The sequence below is a fragment of the Bombus bifarius genome, unplaced genomic scaffold, assembly GCF_011952205.1.
Source record: "Bombus bifarius isolate JDL3187 unplaced genomic scaffold, Bbif_JDL3187 scf7180000009270_frag, whole genome shotgun sequence".
In the NCBI taxonomy this organism is placed as follows: Eukaryota; Metazoa; Arthropoda; class Insecta; order Hymenoptera; family Apidae; genus Bombus; species Bombus bifarius.
The window spans coordinates 3,423-22,490 of NW_022885004.1; the positions used below are offsets into that span (position 1 = coordinate 3,423).

Here is a 19,068-nt window from a genome sequence, read left to right on the forward strand (position 1 = left end):
TATTATCAAGATCACCAAGGAGGTAATCTTCAATTCTTAATGAATATAATAAAAAACATAATTAATGATTGTTTGATGGTTTTATTATTATCTCTATAATACAAAAGCACAACATCGTGTCAACAGTTTATATAGTTCGTATGTTTCTGTAGGAATACACAAATAATAGTTCTCTATCACAACGTAATCTAAAGGGAAAACCCTAACTAAATGACAAAAATATCGGTAATAACTGGAACTAATGAATGTTAAAAGCAATCAGTATATTCCATACAAACTTCCATCAACACGATTCGTTCTTCATTCTCTCAACACACTAAGACCGCAATCTTTAAACGCTTATAAAACCATAAGCAATCGTGAAGTTTAGAATTCGCTAACTGGGCGTCTCTCAATCCAGTTTTTGATCTTGGGCAGAAGGAGGACCTTTTTCTCCAGCAGCTTCAGATTCTCGTAATTCTCGATCAGATCAGACTTGTACATAAAGTTCAAATAATCGAGCAGAGCAACGAATGTTAAATCAGCCCAAGAGAGAGTACCATCGTAGAAGTAGCCGTCATTTTCCTTCACTTGCTGGTCCAAACGTTCTAAAATGATCGGCAGCGTCTCTTCAGCAGCCTTGCGTTTTGCAGCTTTGACCTTCTCGTCCTCCTCATAGTGGAAGGCGGCAATTTCTGAAAATTTGTTTTCAGTTAAATACTATTCGCTAATGTTATACTAACTTGAATACAGTGTTGTGCGAAATTTAAATGATACTGAAGATAGAATTACAATCCTTTTTATTCCTTTGTCTTGTATTGTTGACATACGTGTATCGTTCGATTAAATCAAATATTAAATCGGATTTCAACTAATAAATACCTGAACAGATATGTACTATCTGTTATCAAGATTCTCATAAGATTTATGCAAAACAGCACTGGATACTCACTATGACGAATATCATGAATAGTATCAACAGTGGCATCAATATGAAGATTTGCCCAGTCAGTCTTTCCAGCTAAGTCATATTGTTTGGCTAAGTAACGGCAAATAGCTGTAGACTGAGCAACCTTCCTTCTATCGGCTATGAGCATAGGAAGCAGGCCATAAGGAGTCACTAAAAACATACAACTAATAGAATCAAAGATTCTATCGAACAAACAGATTATGATGCTTCTTAAATATCTAGCTTCCTGTTATCTGTTTTGGAAAGATATAATTTAATTTATTGATAATTTATCAGCAAACAAAGGGCATTGTCTCCTTAACAATACCTATTGTTCTCCCACATATCTTATAGAGCAATGGAGAGTAAACAATAATCTCTGTTATACTCTGCATAATTGTGTTCTACTTTATTTAGCTACTTTAGTTAAATTAGGAAAGATGAGATTTAAGAAACAGAACTTCTTTAAATTTTAAGCTTACAGGGCTTTATTTCTGGCTAGACGTCCTTTTTGATACATTCATCTTCAAATGGAATACTAGCATAGCTGAAGAAGAACGGATTGGTTCTGCCAATGCCGTAACTGGGAAGTAAGTCAATTTATAGAGCGGCATCTTCCTGGAAGTATAATATATACAAAGTAAAAACAAAGAATCATTGATGACAAGAATTATATTATTACAAATTATGAAGTATAAGACAATTTAAGTAAAAAGCATCAACTACTAACTACTCGCATAGCTATTTGTATCTTTATATTTTAATATAGCTTAGATATAAAAAGAATATTATTTTTGGATGTAATAATGTATAAACTTGCGCCAAATATTATAACAAAATATTGCACTTTCTATTTAAGTAGGATAGACATATTACCGGCATTTATCTTTTTTCTATAGCAATGAAATTGTTTATAAAAAAGTTTATAAGAAAACTATCAATTAATGCAAACAACGCATTTCAAAATATTAATTACATTCGCGCGATTCGTTATCTCTAGTATTAATTTAACCATATGGTTCTATACACCCAAGACCCTCTAACAGTAATTTAGTACCATTACTAGTCGTATGTACAATGTATGTTTGTATACAACTTTCGTAACTACAAAACATTCAGCAGTGATTATATATTCTTCCAAACATAAGAAACATTTTCTAATTGCATACTTAAATTTATCGATCAATTATGAACATGTAATAACATTTATTTCTTTCAACTACTAATTTTTAAATCATCTGCTGTTCGGTTAATTGAAGGATGTCGGCTTTCTGTAGAAGTATTTCATATTTATTATTTAATTATGAATAAGGAAAAAACATACAAAATATAGTTTTTAAACGGTTTATTATTTATAAAGAGAAACTTTGACTCGGGATATATATACTATATATATACTATTTACTTACAATTTTTTTTTAAGACTTCAAAGTCGAAACAAGCACAGGAAATTTCCAAGCTGGTTAACAGAAACTTGAATGAGACAAAAATAACCTTTAGATATCTATATGTTCTTCTTCCCCCTGTTACTTCCACGTAACTCTTATCCTATTGGTGGAACTGTGCTGATATGTGAAATTATGACTACATAAAAACATCCGGAAAGACTCATTGAATGATTTTATAGTTTAAGGTTAATAAATTTCCATAAATTAAAGTTGAAAATTTATGAGAACATGTTTTCTGTAACAAAACTTAGTAAAAACAAACTAGTAAGGTTTATAGATTCTTTAATGATTATGTATGTATTCATAAACTAGTTCGATAAACATCGTTCGATAAAACGTCGAACAACACACAACATTGAAGCGCGAAATTTCAAATTCAAGGAAAGATAAATAACAAATATTGCGAACAAATGATATTAAATTTACAATAATCTCATGTAAGAAAAAATAAAAGGGATAAAAGTAGTACAGAAGATAGAAAAATCTATAAAACTGGTGGCTGGGAAATAGAAAATATATAAATTTATGTTATTAGAGTTTAGTACTTCTGTCGATCAATGTGTTACGACCGTTCGCGGGGAGACGCAGTCGCAGTAGCGAGAGGCGTAAATTCTCGCTATGATTCGGTGAATCGGCGCCGCGAAGTAGTCGTTCCCCTGTTTCGGTTAAGATAAGAGGTGGTTAAATGAATATGACACAGTATAGTAAGTTATATTTCACCGTTTATTCCAACAACTTATAAGGCAGTTACGCTGGTGCGTATGTACGAGATTTTTTTTTTTATTTATTTGTTGAAATTACAATCAATTCTCGCGTTGAGAATATGTACGAGATGAATGAGTGACTGATCTGTGGGTGTGTCCTACCCGGTGGAAGGATATTGACCGTTCGAAGGATGTGAAATCAGAACTGTCTTGGGAGACGATGCTGTCTCGGAGGAAAGCTAAGGATGGGTGTGTCTAGCGCACGGGACCATACGGATTTGTTGGTGACGATTTTAGTTAGGAGAGTGAAGGAAGTGGCTTCGTTGTTAATTGATTAACGAAGGGTCTTAACCGCCCTCGAGAGAAAGTGGTTAGTGGGAGGAAAGTTGCAGCATACGTGAGAAAAACTAACTTTCCCTTGTCCAGTCGGGGTAGACAATAGTCTTTAGAAATTCTTCAGAAACAGACGTTTGTTTGGTTTGAAGGATCTTTTCTAGGAAATCTATGAGATTTATGGAAGGTACTTGAAACTATGGAGGATACGCTGCGAGTATCCGGTGACATCTGGTTGCCATATTGCTCGCGGTGCGACGTAACAAAATGGAATAGAAAGATTATACCACAGACGAAATTATACTTTATACTTTATTATACTTTATACTTTATTATACTTTATACTTTATTATTACATTACATCAATTGACATCTTTGGAATTACAACGATTCGATACACATTTTAACGTTTTAAACGTTTTAACGTTTAACATTCTAACATTCAGTTAGAACTTTGTATTGATTAGAGATATTGTAATGACCAGAAATATCGATACATACATCAATACTTTTACCTCGAAATTCGTAGATTCGTACTCTTCATTGTCCATACAAATTGTGTCATATATGTCCAAACCAAATTTAATTTCCAATTTAAAACCAAAATTCTTTTTCGAAAATGGCACTTCCAATTCTTCTTATTCTCACTATTTAATTGCTAGCCGTATCAAGTAACAACGAAAAAAATAATATCTAAACGTTAAGCAGGTCCATATTTTTGGGGATACAATTAAAAAAGTAAATCGTCGGAATATTGTTTCACCTATCAAGAATTTTGGAAGATATAATTAGAAATGTACAACCTGGGTAGAAAATTGTACTCCTTATCGAGCATTTTTGAAAATATAATTGAGAAAGTGGAATCTGGATAGAAAATTGTTTTACCTACGAAGCATTATAAAAAGTAAGTTTAATAAAACTATACCTTGGATATTTCATATATTTTTTCATATTATACGCATTCGTTAAAATTTTACACTCCCAAACATCCTGCTATACTTGCACAAAAAAGCGCAGTCTAGTAATATCCCCCTCACTGCTCCTCGCATTTTCTTTCTAATCATCTCTCGTTCGCTTTTCCTGATATTATTCTCAGCGTAAGTTCAGAGTGGCGGTTTTTAAACTCAGGAACGCGCGGCTGTTCGTTAAATGAAATATCAAACGTAAGAATTGCCGCAGTCTTAACGCGAGATAATTCATTTCGTGGCACAGAGCGCACGTCGTTGAATATTAATTCATATCTCGTATAAGTTGCGAATAAAAAAAGCAGGTAAAAGAGGACAAAAATCCGATAATTACCGCGAATCTTTACGCAATTTCAAGAAATACAAAAGAAATTTGTTTGTAAGCATGCTACTAAGTATTATTAGAAGTACTGTACTTTCGATATTTTACATATTCTTGCATATTTTCTACATTTTTCTGTATTTTTGTATCCTTAAACTTTCCGTAAACGCGTAAACGTCTGCGCTCTGACAATGACAAGGAAGATTCTACTGATAAAAATAAAGCATCGAATTTCACCGAACTCTTAGAAATGTAATTCTCAGATCACATAAATTAAAAAGAAAGAACAAAAGAAAATACAAATATATATATATATACATACGTAGCCACAAATCAATTTGAATCACGACAGATAAAATAGGTAGCAATAATGTCTCCACGAACATTATCATAATTTATTGGAATTTACATAAAAGCCAAAGAATGCGATTGTTTCAATGACACGGCGTTTTGTCGAGTTAGATAAATATGAACTGTGTGTTTGAACAAGTGTTCGGTCGTGTTTCACGCGACGAAAAAGGAAATCACAAGACAAGGTGTCGCCTCGTTGGAAGCAACAAATCGCAATACGAGGGTGGAAAGTGGGTGACACCGGGAGGATTACGAGGGATGAGAAATCTGTCGAGAGCGTGAAAGGCTCGCGGTCACCGGGTTTCTCCAGTTCTGTCGCTTTTAACGCCGAGTTCTTCCGCTTCGAGGATAGAAGCTGCGAAATATCGAGGCCATTGTCCAAAGATTTTCAAGAATATCCGATGCAACGTCTTGAAATTTACGAGAGCAAGTCTGATAAATTCTTATCTCTGGTCCATTCGTGGCCAATTTTTTAATACCCTCGTAAATTGTAACGACAAATAAAAATATCGGTACAGGCCAATTTTTTTTTGGATAAAATCTTGTGTGAATTTACAAAAAATACGATTCTTCGTTTAATTTTTTTCCCTTATTGTCTTTACATATTTGGAGTTTAAACGCGTTATAAGTACGTTATTTTTTTTTAACATGATTACGTAGAATTCTTATTCTGAATAAATTATTTGTTTCCGCTTCATAACTGTTTCTAAATTACAGTGCATTTAATCTTGAAATGCACAGTAACATTTTATACTTTTTACGTTCTAAGGAATTTTCAGGATCGGTTAAAAATTAAATTACAGTAATGGTAATACTCAATATTAATGTCAGACGTGGATACTTCACTGTTTTGTATAATAATTTGTTATCTTGGCATCGATCAAGGTATTTAATATACAAAGCGTACAGATTAATAAGAATTTTAATTAATCCTTCTTCTATAGTATTCACCGTTCTTTTCGAGCTCGTACCATTTCAAATAGACTTTCGAATAGATTTCAAAGATTTGTCTGTTCAAATAAAACGCGATCTTTTTTATTTCCCTATCAGTCGTCCGTTACTGTTCCGTTGTTTCCAACAGATTGCAGATTCGTTTAAAAAACATTTGTAACGAAAAACAAACCCACTCGCAGAAATGTTATTCAATATCGCATTTATAACTTTCATAGACATCCTCCTCTCATTGCTATCATTGTAAACAGATTGAAACTACGTTTGCAAACACTCGCGATTAAAAAAAAAAAAAAAGAAGAATTAATCTTAAACAATTTTATCTTGTGTTCCATTTATAATTTTCATAATTGTCTTCCCGACGTTGTATCATTTTAAATGGCTTTTTTCTATCCATCTATGTTGCAGCGAGATCAACGGTCCTAATTACTAAATTGCACGATGTGTTCATACAAATTCACTTTTTATGAACGCGATGAAACGAAATGAAACCTAAGTAGAGATTTGTTTTCTCATCAAGTATAACGAGTTTTACACTTTGGATAGATTGCCTCGTTGTGAGAAGGTCTTAATCGTTTATAATTGCGATTAAGTAATTGCAGTAAGTCATATTTTTAAGAAACGTTCTCACATGCTGTCACACACTCTAATTAGAAAAGGATCATGAAACATTCGGTTTATGATATTATTTGTTTGTAAATCTTCCTGCTTCAGGAAACTTTTTTAAATATGAAAATATTTATATACAAAATTAAATATTTTTTTCAATATCAACACTTCTTGCGTTTATGTTGTCCTAGTCAGAATTATATTATTTCGTGTATCCTGTTGCTTTTTATATGATAGTCCTCCCGTTGGCCGCGGATTCGTTATCAAGCCTGAGGCCCTCGTCACTAGTGTCACTATCGACAATAAAGGTACCCCACGCGCGACCGGACGATGAAGAACTTCAACGCAGAACCGCTACCTCCCGCGAGCCCTCCCCGGGAGGGCGCCTCGAGCTCTGACTCGGAGATTCAGACTCGACATATATATTATTATATATATTATATATACTATTATATCTATATAATATATGTATTTATATCTATAAATATACGTATAAATATATCTATTTAAAAAAATAAAGTTGACCTTCATATATCGCCAATAATATCGCGTGCGTAAAAAGAAACTGATTACATTTAATTCTTTTTTTACATTTATTTATTTTTTATTATTATTTTTTTCACAACTAATTACATTCAATTATTACATTTACATACATTTAACTATTATTACATACATTTACATACATTTAATTATTATTTTTTTCATAATTATATCTCGTTTGAAATATTTTTCGACATAATTAATTGTTTCAAAAACACATACTCCAGCCTTCTAAATGATTTATTTTGCGTATTATACGAATTATTCCATCTATAAATAAATTGTTCTCTATACACACAAACACGCATACAGTCTATTAATTACACGAGTTAATTGTATCATTTTTCTCGATAAGTTGACAGAGCAAGGAAAATGAGCGACGAACCTACCTACAAACTAATCTACTTCAATGCCGGTGGTCGTGCCGAACATATACGGTACATATTTGCATATACTGGCATCGAGTATACCGACGAGAGGATCCCCGAAGAACTCTGGCCTGAATAAAAGGATTGTAAGCGTGAAGAATCGATTTTTACTATCATTGTTCAACTCTCAGGTATCTACCATTTACTCAAACTTTTCTGTATATAAAACTTTCGTTTCACGTGCAGGCTAAACTTACTTAAAGTAAAATTTCATACGGAATAAAGTCGAACTTTTCATTAAGTTTTGCTTCCGTAATATCGTGTTTATCGAATACCAACTTAATTCACTTACGATTCTCGAATTTTTGTGTTGCAATCTTTATTGTTTTCAATGAATCGAAGCATTTCGAATATTTTGAGAAAACCATAAATAGGTGACTTAAAATAGGAATACAAAAATACTTCTACGTTTCTCGTTAATTTAAAAACTTTTTAGGACTTGTCGGAAAAAAAGGATAAAAAATTGAAATCAGTTCGGAAATGAACAAGAACATAGCTAAAAAGTCGAAAGAACAAAGCAGATATAAAATTCGATCTTCCGTTGCGACATTTCTATCGTAAATAGTATAATAAAAGTTTTACGCAGCATAGTCTTCGATATAATCTTATATGTCGCTTGCAGATAGAGAAACCAAAAATCAACGTAAGTCTGTAAATCAATCCTGTCGGTGTAAAACACAAAATTACGTTCGCAAGAGACATTCGATTTATATTCCTTGCATTTCAATTTTCATTACAAGAACCGTGTACATTTTCTAATATTTTTTCCGTGTCTGGTATTATGCGACGTGAATTTTTTATTCGCAGTTGTAAGTCCACTATCATTGCATAAGGTCTTCCCGCAAAACGATACTGATCGTTCCTCGTACATTCAGTACACCGCATCAGACAGATTCGTTCCTTTCCGTGAGAATTACAAATTTTATACTCGATCTTTTATCCTTGATTTTAAAAACTTTAGGTTCTTCCCAACAGTCAAAAACACGCGATACCCTGTCCATCGTAATCGTAAGAAAAGAAAAAAGGAGAAAGAAGACATTTCTGTATTTCTTTACTAGGCCATGTTGATTAAAACCGAAATGATTTCGATTCATCTATTCACAAGAACGCAACGGCCTCGGAAGCTGTGTTGTGATTTCCTATCGATCGTTTCCCTCTACACAGTGTTCATATGAGCCATGTTTGTTCTTAGCAATGCCTTATAAAATGCTGCCTGTGCTGGAGATAGACGGGAAACCGGTAGCGCAGAGTAACGCTGTGGCGCGATACTTGGCGAAGAAGTACGATTTAATGGGAAGGAACGAATGGGATGCGATGATATGCGACGTGCTCGTCGATACTCTTGGAGATTTGAAGCAAGGTGAGTAACTGATGAGATGACTTTGCATTTGTCTCACCACAGAGACAGACGTTCAAGAATTCATTGTGAAAAGACGAGTACAAACAATATACGTATGTCTTTCCGTTAAGCGAATGTTACAGTTTGTTTGCAAAAGTCAGTTTTTAGATTATAGAATCGTAGATAGAATTTAGAGGATAGAAACTTTTAGTAGTCACTTTTAGTTTAGTAAAGTCTTATCGACAATAAGCAGACTACGTTATGATACAACGATTCCAACTGAAGATTTCTATCGACATCACGAATTCGATGGCTTCCAAATTTTCTTCTCTGCAATCTCAGACGCTCAACTCGAAAGAATCTTTTAGATCCCCCGACAAACACTCGACTCAGGTTATCTATTATCGTAATCTTCCTACGGGATTTTTTTTAACTGCGTTGCGTTAACGAATAACGGGATAACATCACGTTTCTCTCAACGCCTTTCAACGTTCTACAACTTTTATTCTTTGCAAATCCCTGTCTCTATATGATAAACGCTGGTTATCCGCGGAATTTACGATTTCAATTTCTTTAACGAGATATTTATCATATTACACAATTCCTGTAAATGTATTTGTAATTATATCGCCGAAGAATTGTATTTAATTAAGCTATGAAGTTGTGGAATCGTGAGAAGGATTATTTTTATAGAACTGTCTAATTTCCATTCGACATTGATTCAGGATACACATTACTCTTTTTTACATAATACCAGTTTTGTCATTTTTAATTAACAAATACCTCCAAAGGTTGAAGTTTCTAAAATTATCCATTAAATTCTGACAATAAAATAAAAATCCAAATTCTTCCTAAAAAGCTAGTGATCTTTAGTTAAGAGTTCGATTTTTCACATTTTTCAAGGTAAATTAAAAAAATTGTTTAATAGAGGAGGTACAAAATAAATGTATACAAACCTTTTTTCAGACGACATGGGCGGACTTCGTGTTTGCAGCGGCCCTTGAAAATTTCGAGTATATGTTTGGGGCATCAGCTTTGGATAAATATCCAGCTCTTCGAGCATTGAAGAGAAGGATTCATAGAATACCGGCTATTTCTGATTGGCTGATTAGGCGCCCATACACAAACAGCTAAAAAGCTAAAAACGTGTGGAAAAAAGATGACCAGTACACCAGTATATATATATGTAGTATCGTGGACGAAAGGCCTAAGAAATATCGGGCGAACTATGAACAATGTCGCGAGAGCCGAGGCGCCGTCGGGCCCATCAATGTGTCATCGGTTTTTTCAAGTGCATAGTTTCGTGGAAAAGACCTACGTGACCCTGGCTACGAGCGTCTGCAAAACACGTGTGCGGTGGGCCTAGGAAAAAGGCAATAGAATGCGACAACGGCCAGAGTGTGAGTCGAGAAACAGAGTGTGAGTCGAGGAGCCGAGTGCGAGTTGAGCGGAGACAGAGTTTGCGAGTGGCGTTGCCGAGAGAGTGTTGATTGCGTTTTGGTAAAAGTCGAGTCGCCATCTAGTTATTTAGTTGCGCTGTTTTCTGTACATTTGGTGTGAATAGTTCAGGTTGAACAACAATCGTCTTTTTCTGTCCGATTAACATCTCTATTGTCCATTCTTTGTAAATATACTATATCACGATATTACATATATGTACGCTGGCATCGCTATGTTGGTAAATGTTCGATGTTATACGTGTCGTAAAATGTAACAGTTCTATTTAAAAAAAAAAATTTCGTGTCTATGAGTACGTTAAAAGTTTAACTATAAAAAGTCTCATCTGAGCTGTGCTCCTTTATGGAAGGTATTATTGTGTTTGAAAGAATACAATATATAATAAATGTATGTTCTTTCGAAAAAAGTTCGAAAATTTTCTTTCTTTTATCCGTACTTAACTTTTTAATAAAATGCACGATTAATTCTTGTGTCTCGTTTAAACAGCTTTTGGTCTATCGTTATTTCGAATTATTTGAACATCGTGTGAATTTACTATTTAATTTTACAATATCATTTACTATATAATTTTACAATATCATTTACTATATAATTTTACAATTATAATTTTACAATATCAATAATTTACAATAAGTGAGGGAAAAATCATTGAATGTTATATCTAGATGTCTATATACTATTTTAAACAATACTTAGTTTCGTCTCTTCATGATACTTACTGGCAATACCGAGTACAAATACGATGTTCTTTGAAAATAAAAAATGGATTTGAAAACGTTAATGCACGTTTTTTTTTATTTATTTGTTGAAATTACAAACAATTCTCGCGTTGAGAATTTTCAGTAATTTTTCTGGCGTGGCGCAGTGACATGGCTGTTTATTTACAATAAGTTAATACTTATTATAGATAGGTATAATTTATAAGTATTATAAGTAAGTGCATATGCTTAATTTGGATAATTAAATGAATCTAACGTTTAGGTCTAGCGGGTAGTGCCTCTTCAGCCTGCGAATCTGGTCCGTCGTATCGAGTAGTCCAGTGATTAGGGGGTTTCGGTGTTTGTTGACTCTTTTGCTATATCTGTCGCTATATTTTGCTATTTCCTCTTTGACTGTAGGTATCTTGAGGTCGCGATGGATGGTTTCGTTGGTAACATACCAAGGTGCGTCTATTAAGGCTCTTAGCGTTTTCGATTGGAATCGTTGTAGTATTTCGATGTTGGAGTTACTTGCTGTTCCCCATAGTTGGATTCCGTAGGTCCAGACAGGTTTTATTACGGTCTTGTAGAGGGTAATTTTATTCTGTATGTTTAGTTTGGAGCGTCGGCCCGTGAGCCAATAGAGTTTTTTTAGTTTGTCCTTTAGTTGCTTCGTTTTATCTGAGATGTGTGTCTTCCACGTTAGTCTCCTGTCCAGGGTCATGCCCAGGTATCGGACTGTGTCCCTGCTAGGAACTGTTGCATTGTTGATGGTGACCTGGGGGCAGGTTTGTTTTCGGAGCGTGAAGGTTACATGTGAGGATTTCTTTTCGTTGACTTTGAAACTCCATTTGTGAAACCACTTTTCCATGGAGTCGAGACTTCGCTGGAGAGTGGATGAGGCTATTACCGGGTCTGCGTGGGTAGCTAATAGCGCTGTGTCGTCTGCAAATGTCGCTATTGTTATATCGTTTGATATAGGTAGGTCGGCAGTGTAGATGGAGTACAGTAGGGGTCCGAGGACACTACCTTGGGGTATGCCGGCTTCTATTGGGAATGTTGCGGAAGTGGCGTCTAGGCATTTAACCATGAATTGTCTATTGGTTAGGTAAGATTTTAGGATGGAGTAGTAGGGGTGAGGTAGGATCTTTTTAAGCTTGTATAGTAGCCCTTCATGCCATACTTTGTCGAATGCCTGTTGGATGTCTAGGAAAACCGCTGAGCAATATTTTTTCTTTTCGAGTGTTTGGCTGATCGTATGAGTTAAGCGGTGGATTTGCTCTACTGTAGAATGATGTTTTCGGAAGCCGAAGTGGTGATCTGGGAGTGTTTTCAAGTTCTCTAGGATTGGAAGGAGTCGGTTCGTGAGCATCTTCTCGAATAGTTTGGACAGGGTAGGTAAAAGACTGATTGGGCGATAGGAGCAGGTTTCGTATATCGGTTTACCGGGTTTAGGGATGAGGGTAATCAATGAGATTTTCCAGGCCTTAGGATAGTGTTCCAGGCGAAGGATAGCATTAAAAATCGATGTGATGAGTGCTATCCCTTTTGTGGGAAGTTCCTTGATTGCTTTATTGCTTATTAGGTCGTGTCCTGCTGCTTTCTTGGGGTTTAGGCGACTGATTGTTTCTATAGTCTCTGCAGAGGAGAAGGGTTCGATAGGAGGGGACATTTGGAAGGGGGTGTGCAGGTATTCAGTAACGTCCGCGGCGGCTTTGGGGGAATGGGGTTTGAATACTTTTGACAAGTGTTTAGCAAACAGGTCGGCTTTTTCTATAGGGCTTCGCGCCCATCCACCTTGCGGACGGCGGATAGGTGGGATTATTTGTGGGGGGCGTGTGAGTTTCCTGGAGGCCTTCCATAGTGAGTAGTTGGCGTCGGCTGTGGGGGATAAGCTGACGAGGTATTTTTGGAAACAGTCGTTAAGGTTCTGGATAGCTTTCTAGTTGCGTTGTTAAGTTTGCGTTTGTCCTCCGGTGTTCTATGGGTCTGCCATACTCTTCTTAGTCTACGTTTTTCTGCTATTTTTTTTAGTATGTAGTGGGGATATTCTTGTTTGCTGTTAGATGGCTTTGTCGGTGTGGAGAGGCGGATTGCGTTTATTATGCTCGTGTTTAAGTATTCCGTGGCTGCTTCGATATCTTCCTTTGTTTTTAGTGGGGTGAAGGCTGAGGTTGAGTGTGTAAAGACTTCTCTGAAGAGCTGCCAGTTGGTGTGTTGGTTGTGAATGCAGCCATTAGCTGTATTCTGCATGATTGCTGTCTTACATGGGAGATATTTACTTCTCTTTCTTCGATACTGTCGGGTAGGGATAAGCCGTAGGGTCTCGCTGTTTTACCGATTAGTAGTTCCAACGGGCTTGACTTAGTCACGCGGTTGGTGGTACAATTGAAGGCCAGTTGTAATTCCCCGATCGCGTCTTGCCAGGACCGCCCGGTGGTTTCTATTGTTGTGTTTTTTAGCGTACTCATAATACGCTCTACCTGTCCGTTGGCCCTACTAGCTCCGGTCGCAATTAAATGGATTTTAACGTATTTATCTTGCCAAAAGTCTCGAAATTCTTTGCCCGTAAAACATCTTCCCTGATCCGCTATTATCCGGCAGGGAGTGCCGAACAAAAATATAGCGGACTTAAGCGCTTTAATGGTGTTAATGGAGTCTATCTTACGGGTATAGTGCAAGTATACGAACTTAGTAAAGACGTCGACCAACTCAATGACGTATTCCTTCGAATCGTTTTTACCGCTTAGTTTGCCCGTTATGTCCATATGAACCGTATGCCAAGGTATACTGGTCTTATGTATGGGATGTAATTCGGCTTGTACTCTACCCGAACTTGCCTTTGAAACTCGACAAGCATGACAGTTCTCTACGAATTTGCGAACATACTTCGCCATTCCTTCGAACTAGTAATACTCGCACAGTTTCTCAAGCGTTTTATCCCAACCTAAGTGCATAATGGACTGGTGCACGTGGTTAATAACAGACCACCTAAACCCTCTCGAAACGATGGGCAGGCAGAGAGTTCTACCTTTTCTCTGTATTTTACGATGAAGGGTGCCGGACCGTAACTCATACGTATTCGCGACGTCTTCCGCGAGCTCTTCGTTCTGTAATTTATCGACGATCTCAGAAATTTGTGGGTCGCGACGTTGTTCCGCTAGTAGCCAATCGTCGAAGATTTCGGTTAGGTTAATTTCTTTCTCTACAATTTTGCTGAACGTACTGCGATCCAAGTCTACGGGATTTCGTGAAAAGAAATCTACGTGGGCCATTCGTTTACCTTCCCGGTACATAATGTCAAAGGTAAAAGTTTGCAGGTAAGCCCACCATCTGTAAACCCTGTCGTTCAAGTGTACCTTATAACTGGATGCTTTCAGGGAGTTGCAATCGGTGACAACGAGAAATTCTCGTCCGTGTAAGTAATGACGGAAGTGCTTGACGGCGTTTACAACTGCTAACGTTTCCAATTCGTAGGAATGATACCTAGACTCCGCAGGGCTAGTTCTTTTGCTGTAATATTCCACTACTCGATTTTTACCTTCGACCCTGTGCATTAAAATGGCTCCATATCCTTCCGAGCTAGCGTTCGTATGTAGTTCTATGGGGTAATTGGGGTCAAATATCATTAGCACCGGCGCGTCAGTCAGGACGGAAATTACCTTTTGTCTTATCTGTTCGTGCCTATCCGTCCAAGGTATATTCTTGTTATTCGAGGTAAGTGCATACAGGGGTTTCATTACTTGTGAAAATTTGGGAATGAAGTTTCGGAAATAAGAGGCCAAACCTATGAATTGCCTAAGTTGTGTGACGGTCGACGGTGCAGGTAAAGAACTCAAGGCTTGTATTTTACCCGGGTTTGGACGGACTTCTCCGTTACGAATTACATATCCCAAGTAGAGTACCGATGTCTTTAAAAAGGAGCATTTTGAAAAGTTAAAGGAGAATCCGGCTTTCACGAGGGTATCTAGCGCGGTGCTCAACCTTTCTAGGGCTTGATCTACTGAGTCGGCAATAATTAGGACGTCGTCCAAGTAAACAACAACGAACGAATACGCGAGGTCGTCTAAGGCGTTGAGAATGGCCCTCTGGAAAACGGATGGTGCATTTTTCAATCCGAACGGCATAGTCACGTACTCGTATTGCCCGTCGGGTGTAACGAACGCCGTATATTCCGTCGAATTAGGATGAATGGGAATTTGGTGGAATCCGCTGGCCATGTCCAGGCTAATGAAGTATCTCGCCTTCTGCAATCTCGCAATTTGATCCGCGATGAGGGGTAGGGAATACTGGTTCGCGACCGTATTTTTATTTAATGCCCGAAAATCTACGCACAGTCTATCTGAGCCGTCTTTCTTCTTTACAAGTAAGATAGGGCTCGCGAACGGTGAGTTGCTCGGCCTCACGATTTTTGCTCTAATTAACTCGTCTATTCTCTCACGCACTATCCTACGCTCTTCTTCGCTAAGTCGGTAAGGACTTCTTTGCACGGTGACATTAGGATCGATTAACCGTATTTCTAACTGGCCCGTGCTTACGCGAGTACGTGGGAAGCCCGTAATGAATGAATTTTTGAATTTCTCGAGAACAGAAATTAACCGACTTTTATCGTTACCAACCACGTCAGTGTCAACCGCATTGATATTGATCTCGTCTTCGGAGGTTTTACTACAGGCATTAATAGTCTTCGTTTTACAAATATCGACGCTATTTCGTGTAATAGTTACATCAAAACCCTGGCTTAAGATCTCGCGGCCAATCATGATATCATAATGCAAGTGACTATCGGCCAGAACGTGAAAGGTTATCTCCAATGTAAAACAGTTAATGCGTACCGTAGATAAGATCTGGGATGTACTCTTAACGCAGGTGTTTCCTATTCCTCGCATAACTACTATATCTGTCGTTCTCCTACCGGAGAATTTCGGAGCGACAGATTCTCTAATTAATGAGCGCTCGGCTCCGGAATCGAAGTAAAATGGGAACGACTCACCCAGATGACTTAAACTACCGGCTGGGGACTCCACCACGCAGGAGTTGACTTTACGCTCATCCTTGGGGCCTGGTCTACCGTCCCGTCGTGCCGGGCAGTTAGGTGCGATATGGCCTTCCGCATGACACCTGTGGCAAACCGCCTTGGACGGTGCGGCCGGTCGGCTTCCTTCCTGGCGTCGTGCATCCCTCTGCTGTTCGTTCTGCATCCTCTTGCGGCAGTCCTTTATTCTGTGTCCGAGAGTACCACAGTAATGACACCTCGTCTGGTGGCCCGATAACTTGCGTCGCTTAGCTTCGGGTTCCGCCGGTGCATCTCTCGGCGAAAATGTCGACTCTTCTTCGTAACAAAAGGGTCGCATTTCGCTCAGAAATTGGTCCTCCGTTCTGATATCGCTCGTGAGGGCCAATCGTTTAAGACGTTGGTCGTGTGGAATTAATATGTAGAGAGTGACAGCGTTAAGTATTTCGTCTAGCGTAGAATGTTGCCACCGCGTCTGCAGGAGGGAACGGACATGGCCGGCAAACGCCCCCGTGGATTCGCCCACTCCCCGCGGTTCCCTGGATACCTTGATTAACGATGAGGACGTCGTCTCTCGGCCACCGAAATGTATAAGGAATCGTTCCTTAACGGTAGACCAAGTAACCTCTCCGTCTCCCGTCATTCGTGCCAGCCAATGTGCTGCAGAACCCTGTAGAGAGTCACTTAAGGCAGAGTGTAGCGCGTCATCTCGTAAGGGGTTGTTCTTCATGGCCCTACTAACAGCCGCGCACCACGCGGCTGGGTCGGCGCCTGCGACTTCTGGGTTAAAATGTGGTAATTTGGTGGTTCCCGTATTTGGCCTTTGCATTAGCGTATGAATTAGGTTGTTCATGACAGCGACCTGCCCTTCCAGCGCTCGAAGCCGTTCTGATCCCACTTCTGATGTCGGATTGGCACTGGGAGTGGGGTTGTGAGCGTCAAAGGAATCTTCTCGAGGATTAGCCATTGATACGGTACACACAGGTGTAGTTTATTGCAATGATGGAATTAGTACAGTCTCGACAATTGATCACGGCGGTTCGGCACTCGCGACACGAGTGACCATGCTCTCGGGCTCAATAACGAATCCGCGGCCAACGGGATGACAACAGAACGTACTTACAAAGTCTAAGTCTGGTTAAAACGTGAAATAACGTTACTCTTTTATCGATGAGATCGCGAGCGAGAATGGCTTTCCCGTCCCGATGATGCCACAGAGGAAAACTATAATGGGGTGTGTCTAAGGATACGAGATCATCGGATTCGTCGAGAAAGCCTTCGTTCAGAAAGTAAGGGAAATTGGCGTTGCTGCTAATTGGTCAATCTCCATATCGGTGGTTAGAAAAAGATGCTAGCCGCCCTCGAGGGAAAGTTGCTAGCCGCCCTCGAGGGAAAGTTGCTAGTGGGAGACGCCGCTCGTTGAAAAATATGTCTCCCCTATCTTCCCGTAGTTGGGACAAAGACTGTTTGTCTGTTTGAAGGACTTTAGTTAACTAAACCTTAAGATTTATAACGGGCCCTCGGGCTAGCCGAACATGTACTGCGGAGACACATCGACATCTGGCAATCATCTTACTCGAAGAATAGGGTCTGCGTGTGGCGAGCCACGGGACAGAAACCGTTGGAATGTTTACTGTCGCGTGTCGCCACGAATATTTCTTTTAAGGAGAGCTATAGAATTACTCCATACCTTTGTTAGACAAAGGGTTCATCCCGTGACCGCGGCTACGTTCGGCGACTGACTGTCGCCTCGAGCCCAAGCTCATTATCACGACTCTCGAACAATTACAAACGGGTTGAATAACTACAATTGTTCAATTACAGCTATAGTAGATTCTAGGTTAAAATGTTGCGGGATTATCCAAAATTCCAAAGGCTCTGGTGTTCTTTCATCTCCGACATATATATATGTCGGGTTTACATTAGAATTAGGGTTAGGGGCGTAAAGCGAATCTTCGTTTGGATTACACGTCGTCGTTATGCAATAGAGAAGACATTGGCTAGTGCAAATACGATTACCATAGAACCCGCGGGTTCAGTAACGAACCCGCGGACAACGGGACGGTAGCCGTACGCACTCGCAAAGATCTAAGTCGGATTCTGTGTTAATAGTCGCTGGCGTTAATCTCTTTTTTTTGTCGATGAGACCGCAAGAGAGAATGACTTTCCGTCCCGGTGATACCCCAGAGGAAAACTATGACGGGATGTGTCTAAGGACACGAGATCATCGGATTCGTCGGGGACATCCTACGTTTGGAAAGTAAGGGAAATTGATGTTGCTGCTAATTGGCCAATCTCCATATCGGTAGTTAGAAAAGGATGCTAGCTGCCCTTGAGGGAGGGTTGCTAGTGGGAGACGTCGTTCGTGGAAAAATAGGTCTCTCCTGTCTTCCCGTAACTGGGACAAAGACTGTGTATCTGTTGAAGGATTTTAGGTAACTAGATATTGGTGTTTATGACGGTCCTCGGGCTAGCCGATCACGTACTGTGGAGACGCGTCGACATCTGGTAAACATCCTGCCCGGAGAATAGGATCTGCGTGTGGCGAGCTACGGGACAGAAACCGTTGGAATGTTTACTGCCACGTGCCGCTACAAATCTTTCTTTTAAGGAGAGCTATAGGATTACTCAATGCCTTTGTTAGATGGAGAGTTCGTCCCGTTGACCGCGGCCACGTTCGGCGACTAATTGTCGCCTTGAGCCCAAGCTCATTGTCACAAGTCTCAAACAAATACAATTGGTTAGAATGACGGCAAATCGTTTAGTTACAACTGTAAATTTTAATTACAATGTTTTTATGGATTTTCACGAGGTTTCAGAGGGAAGGCACCGGTGTCCTCTTATCTCCGACATATATAAATTATATTTAAGAAGTTTAGGATAGTTTAAAGATGAAATAAATTGCTTTTTAAGTTTAATCTCTTACTTTCGACGAAATCAAGTTTCTCTGGAATTTGGTGGAGTTTAAGATTTGATA

General features: G+C 38.7%; 2 protein-coding genes and 1 pseudogene across 2 annotated transcripts; 1 reads left to right on the forward strand and 2 right to left on the reverse strand.

Moving 5' to 3' along the window:
• Positions 1 to 226: 226 nt before the first annotated feature.
• Positions 227 to 2,345, reverse strand: LOC117214917 (annotated as a pseudogene).
• A 5,273-nt stretch (positions 2,346 to 7,618) lies between these two features.
• On the forward strand, positions 7,619 to 10,058 carry LOC117214916 (glutathione S-transferase-like). The gene is made up of 3 exons (XM_033461280.1): positions 7,619 to 7,713; positions 8,775 to 8,942; positions 9,888 to 10,058. The coding sequence occupies exons 2-3, from the start codon at positions 8,777 to 8,779 to the stop codon at positions 9,923 to 9,925; spliced, it is 204 nt and encodes a 67-aa protein (XP_033317171.1). The 5' UTR covers positions 7,619 to 7,713; positions 8,775 to 8,776; the 3' UTR covers positions 9,926 to 10,058.
• A 3,387-nt stretch (positions 10,059 to 13,445) lies between these two features.
• Positions 13,446 to 17,058, reverse strand: LOC117214918. The gene is made up of 3 exons (XM_033461282.1): positions 15,062 to 17,058; positions 14,437 to 14,761; positions 13,446 to 13,520 (listed from the first exon to the last, which is right to left on the reverse strand). Exons 1-3 carry the CDS (start codon positions 17,056 to 17,058, stop codon positions 13,446 to 13,448), a joined length of 2,397 nt encoding a protein of 798 aa, XP_033317173.1.
• Between the last annotated feature and the right edge of the window lie 2,010 nt (positions 17,059 to 19,068).